General features: G+C 40.3%; 1 protein-coding gene across 1 annotated transcript in view; it reads left to right on the plus strand.

Annotated features, from left to right (window-relative positions):
- LOC107659431 (protein scribble homolog) overlaps positions 1–5,162 on the plus strand; it is a 96,551-nt gene that overhangs the window by 36,890 nt on the left and 54,499 nt on the right. Inside the window, exons 2-8 of the mRNA XM_016448379.1 lie at positions 2,192–2,309; positions 2,851–2,929; positions 3,230–3,319; positions 4,164–4,220; positions 4,326–4,389; positions 4,681–4,755; positions 4,984–5,128. Coding sequence (XP_016303865.1) covers positions 2,192–2,309; positions 2,851–2,929; positions 3,230–3,319; positions 4,164–4,220; positions 4,326–4,389; positions 4,681–4,755; positions 4,984–5,128 — 628 coding nt within the window. The remainder of the gene's footprint in view (positions 1–2,191; positions 2,310–2,850; positions 2,930–3,229; positions 3,320–4,163; positions 4,221–4,325; positions 4,390–4,680; positions 4,756–4,983; positions 5,129–5,162) is intronic.

Raw genomic sequence — 5,162 nt, forward strand, 5'->3', positions numbered from 1 at the left:
AAGTTTGAAAATAAATAGCCTATTAAGTCTAAATATTTAAGTATTTGGCGCTGTGATGAACATCATGGCAAATACACAAATCTGAATGGCTGTTTAAATCATTTAAACACCTTTCAGAAACAGAAAGTAGTGCAGCTGCTTTGTTTACAGGGTTTCCGGGGTAACGGCTACATTTAAATTAATTATTATTATTATTATTTTCTGCAGTTTAGCGCCATCTGCTGTCAGAGAGTGAAAGTGCGCTTTCATCCAGAGCGTCTCTCACATGTTCCGCCATGTGCTTCTCGTCCAGCTGATTTACATCAGAGTGCGCATGCGTCTTTCACGCAGCATACAGCGGTGTTGTGACCAGTTGATGGGAAAAGTATTCTTAAAATGCATTCAAAATTCTGAATAATTTATAATATATAATTATTCACGGTATTTAGAAGTGCCCACAATAACAATATCGTGCATATTCATTACCGTGATATATCGCATTATCGAATACCGGCACAAGTCTAAATGTAAGTCATCTTGAGGCCCCTAGGAAGTCTGCTGGGTCCCCCTTGCAGGCCCCACTGCCTTATAGGGAGGTGGTAACCGTTGTTTGGTTTATTCAAGCTTTGAGTTACATTTCCCACAGTCATGTGCTGTTCTCATCCTTTATTCTTATTTTACATCTTGTCTTTTTACAAAGGGTTTCGGTGTTTTGGCCTTGTGTACCAGTGTGTCAGAATTTCTGTTCAGAGTCACAACACACACACACACACATCCCGCAGTATCAGCCTTATTCTTGGCAGTACATATAGTAAGCCCTCTGTTGGTGCTGTTCAGCCCAGCATAAAAAGAGGAGAGGGAATAAAGGGCCACAGCAGCAGGAATGTACTGAATTTGACCAACTAACAAGCGAGCTCTTGATAGAGTAGCATGGCGTGCAAAAACAGACACATGTTTGCCTTCACTTTACATGATTGTTAGTTGTTTAGAGAAGTGTGTGTGGATGAGCTTTTGTCAGGTATTTGAACTGTGGTCATTAGTTTCTAATCTGGCTCGTTGAAGTAACATGCAAATAAGGGAAGTCGTGGCCTAACGGGGGAAGTCGTGGCCTAATGGTTAGAAAGTCGGACTCGTAACCCAAAAGGTTGCGAGTTCGAGTCTCTGGTCCGGCAGGAATTGTAGGTGGGGGGAGTGAATAACCAGCGCTCTCTTCCACCTTCAATACCACGACTGAGGTGCCCTTGAGCAAGGCACCAAACCCCCAACTGCTCCCCGGGCGCCGCAGCATAAATGGCTGCCCACTGCTCCGGGTGTGTGTTCACGGTGTGTGTGTGTTCACTGCTGTGTGTGTGCGCACTTAGGATGGGTTAAATGCAGAGCAGTAATTCCTAGTATGGGTAACCATACTTGGCCACATGTCACTTCACTTCACTTCAAATGCTTGAATTTCATTGGCCTTCTCAATTTTTTGGCAAGCTGTTATTTGCAATTGCAGCATAGCAGTGATTGTATAACCTTGTTTGTTGTAAATCTGTCAGTGCAACCATGCAGTGTCTAGTAGTGCTTGACCCATCTGTATTTTTCATTGTCACCAGCCACCCTGATTTCTACAAATCAGTCAGATATAATGTCATTATGCAAAAAAAGACAAATACCAGTTGACCTGTAATTATTTTTATTTTATAAGCCATAACCAATAAATGGTGACATTAGCTCCTAAAAGGGAAGCACACTTCAAGAGAGAGTGCTCCGTAACAGGATGATCATCCAAAAGTGAAAATTTACTAATCATTTATTCACCCTCATGTTGTTTCACACCTGTATGGCTTGCTCTCTTCTATGGAACATAAAAAGATCATTTGAGAAAAGCCTCAGAGTTTTCTATAAAATGGATGTCAGTGGTCACGAAAATGGTTCTTCAAAATATTGACTTTTGTGTTCTGCAGTAAAAAGAAAGCCATGCAGGTTTGGGATAATGAGTGGGTAAATAAATAATGAAATTTTTTTTCTTAGCTATAATCTATCACTGTTGCTAAAATGGGCAGAAACAAATAAATATCCAATATAAGGAGATTGCAATAACTTTACCAACATCACCAAATAGGTCAATAACAGATATGGGGCCTATCTATATTGTGCCTCCCTTGATGCAGTAGCCTGTCCAGTATGTAACTGCGTTTTGTCTAATTCTTACTCTTCCTTTCTCTTTCAGCCTTTTTTCAGACTGCACAATTTGCGAAAGCTGGGCCTCAGTGACAATGAGATTCAAAAATTACCACCCGACATTGCCAATTTCACGCACCTGGTGGAGATGGACATCTCCAGAAATGGTATGTAAAACTCTCTTAAATGTGCCCTGCTGCTGAAAAATAAAGCTGCTTTTAAACTGCACCCATCTAGAGATATTTACACACACTTTCCTACACATCCTGTGTGGCACTTGAAAGTTTCCTTACACAGTGCACTGGAATGTTTTCTTTGAACCATGTCTATTTAAGAAGTGTACATCAATTTCAACACCCAATTGTCTTCTCATGTGCCTCACACAGCCCGAGGCACATTCACTGTTAGTCTCAGGATTGATTGTGGGAATGCTGAACATGTTGTTCTGTATTTAGACTACGCAGTGTTTTATTCTGCAACTCGGCAAATGAAGTGACTCTCACTGGGTCCTGAATGTGTGGCTCGGATCCCATATAACTCAGGGGAAGATACATGCGCACTTACAGAAAACTCTCACCACAGTCAAATCACCCTCTCCTCCCGTTCCTCCAGGCCATCTGGTAGCCATTATTAAACAGCCTGAAAAAGTGCTCAGTTTGTCGTGACACTCCTCCAGTATATCTTGCTGACTGTGCCTTTCTCTCTCAGATATTTCTGAGATTCCCGAAAACATTAAATTCTGTCAGGCCTTGGAGATTGCAGACTTCAGCGGAAACCCCTTGTCCAGGTTAGTGTGTTGGAAGAACCCCCAAATCCACCCAAAGCTCTGCCTCATACTAAATGACACTTTCTTGATTATGAAAGGTGTAGAAAGGTTGGGAAGGGAGAAGAAAGACTGACACTAAAAAGGGTTTACAAATGATTATATGTTCTGTTAAAATGCTGTAATGTTATTTTTATAGCAGGTGAGAATGTACCAGACCCTTTGTTTGGGTCTGTCAGTGCAGTGCAGTCAGTACAATGGAAAAGGCAGTCAGTACCTTTTCCATTGTGCGTCTCATTTTCCTTTTGTCACTGTCGGTCTCAGGTTGCCTGATGGCTTCACACAGCTCAGAGGACTGGCTCACCTATCACTCAATGACGTGTCGCTGCAGTCTCTACCCAATGACATTGGAAAGTAAGTCTATATGAACACGTTCTATTCCAGGTTTTTTTTTTTATTATTAGTTTTTTTAATAAAAATATGTGTAAAAAAAAAATTTGTCCCTCGCACAAGAAAATGTATTATGTAAAAATGTAATGATTTTTACACGTTTTCATTTAGTCACAATGAAATGGATGTAGCGACAGGTCTTCTCTTCTGTATTGTGATGTACACGCGAGTGTAAAAGATTATCAAAAAGAAAAAACTGAAGGACGGTGACTTTGTTTAGTCTATCGGTTGTCCAAGAGTCCAAGAGAATTCCATCGTTTTCATTTTCGACAGTTTGATTAAACATTACGAGGTCAAACTTTTGATGAACCTATGCATGGATGAGTCATTCACAATAAAGTCTGTAACGTGCTTTCAGAAAATAGGCAGGGTTAATATTTATTTCAAGTTGAGTTTAAAATTATAGATATAAAAAGCAAGCATCATAATATGTGTCTGTTATATCAGTCATTTATATGATACTATATGCGTGTTAATGTAGTATAACCTCAAAAAGCAACCCTTAATTTTATGAAACATGTAATCAAAGTTATGGATAAAATCAAAGGGGAATACCTGTGCATATTATTTTAGAATATCTAAATGTCTTTTTATCATTTTCATCATCACTTTTGTAATTAGCACACAAAGCAGGCATCCCATTCACATACAGACACACACACTGTCTCTTTCCATTTCAAACACACACATTGACTTTGGCCACTGTTGATGTTGTGCAGATGGGGGAGCCCCTTACTCTTCCAAACTGAGCAACACACTCACCATCTGACACTCAGTCTTGGCTCTTTTCCTTTTTTTCTCCTCTCAGCTTGTCAAACCTGGTGACTCTAGAGCTGAGGGAGAATCTACTGAAATCTTTGCCCTCGTGAGTATTTTCCCATCAAACTGCAGTTATTAAATCCACAGTGTTCACCCTAAAACATGGATGCAAATAACATTAAATGTGAAATCTGTCTCGATCATCCTCTAGCTCTCTTTCCTTCCTGGTTAAACTGGAACAGCTGGATCTGGGAAGCAATGTACTGGAAGTTTTGGTAAGAAGCAGACATTTTTTTGGTCCTGAGAATAATTTAGATGTTTTAGTTATTAGATTATGCACACACATGCATGCAATGTTTTCAGGTTTATTTAGAGCTTGTTATTTCTGTTTGCCCCAGTGGATCTCTGATTATCATTTCCTTTACTGAACCAACACCTGAGCGCCTGCTGATTAATTTATCATTTAATATAGTTTTATTTTTTTTTATTAATATTTGCCTCATGTCATATTTCTCTTTTTCCATGTCCTGTCTTTAATCTGCTTTCTTTTTATTTCTTCTTTTCAGCCTGACACACTTGGGGCACTGCCCAATCTTCGTGAGCTTTGGTTGGACAGAAACCAGCTCTCCTCACTACCTCCTGTGAGTACAGACAGCTTCTGATTAGCTCATTATCATACTGGTCATCTGTCTTGATTGTTTTAAATATCTAGTTCAAATTCTTGCGGATGTTGTCCTTTTCAGACATTGTTTACCTTCAGCACAGCTGAATGCATGTGCCATGTGCCTGTTCTGGTGATAACTGGAGTGGAAACTAGAGTGCCTTAATTCACTTTCAGCTGACTGAAAGTTGACCTCTGTGTTTAACAGGAGCTGGGGAACCTGCGGCAGCTGGTTTGCTTGGACGTGTCAGAGAACCGTCTATCAGAGCTTCCCACAGAGATCAGTGGCCTTATCGCCCTCACAGACCTGCTGCTCTCGGAGAACCTCCTGGAAGTCTTGCCGGACAGCATTGGTGAAACTCTATATCCCTCTTACAAACATCAATA

This window comes from Sinocyclocheilus anshuiensis, unplaced genomic scaffold, assembly GCF_001515605.1.
Source record: "Sinocyclocheilus anshuiensis isolate Anshui unplaced genomic scaffold, SAMN03320099.WGS_v1.1 scaffold815, whole genome shotgun sequence".
Lineage (NCBI taxonomy): Eukaryota > Metazoa > Chordata > Actinopteri > Cypriniformes > Cyprinidae > Sinocyclocheilus > Sinocyclocheilus anshuiensis.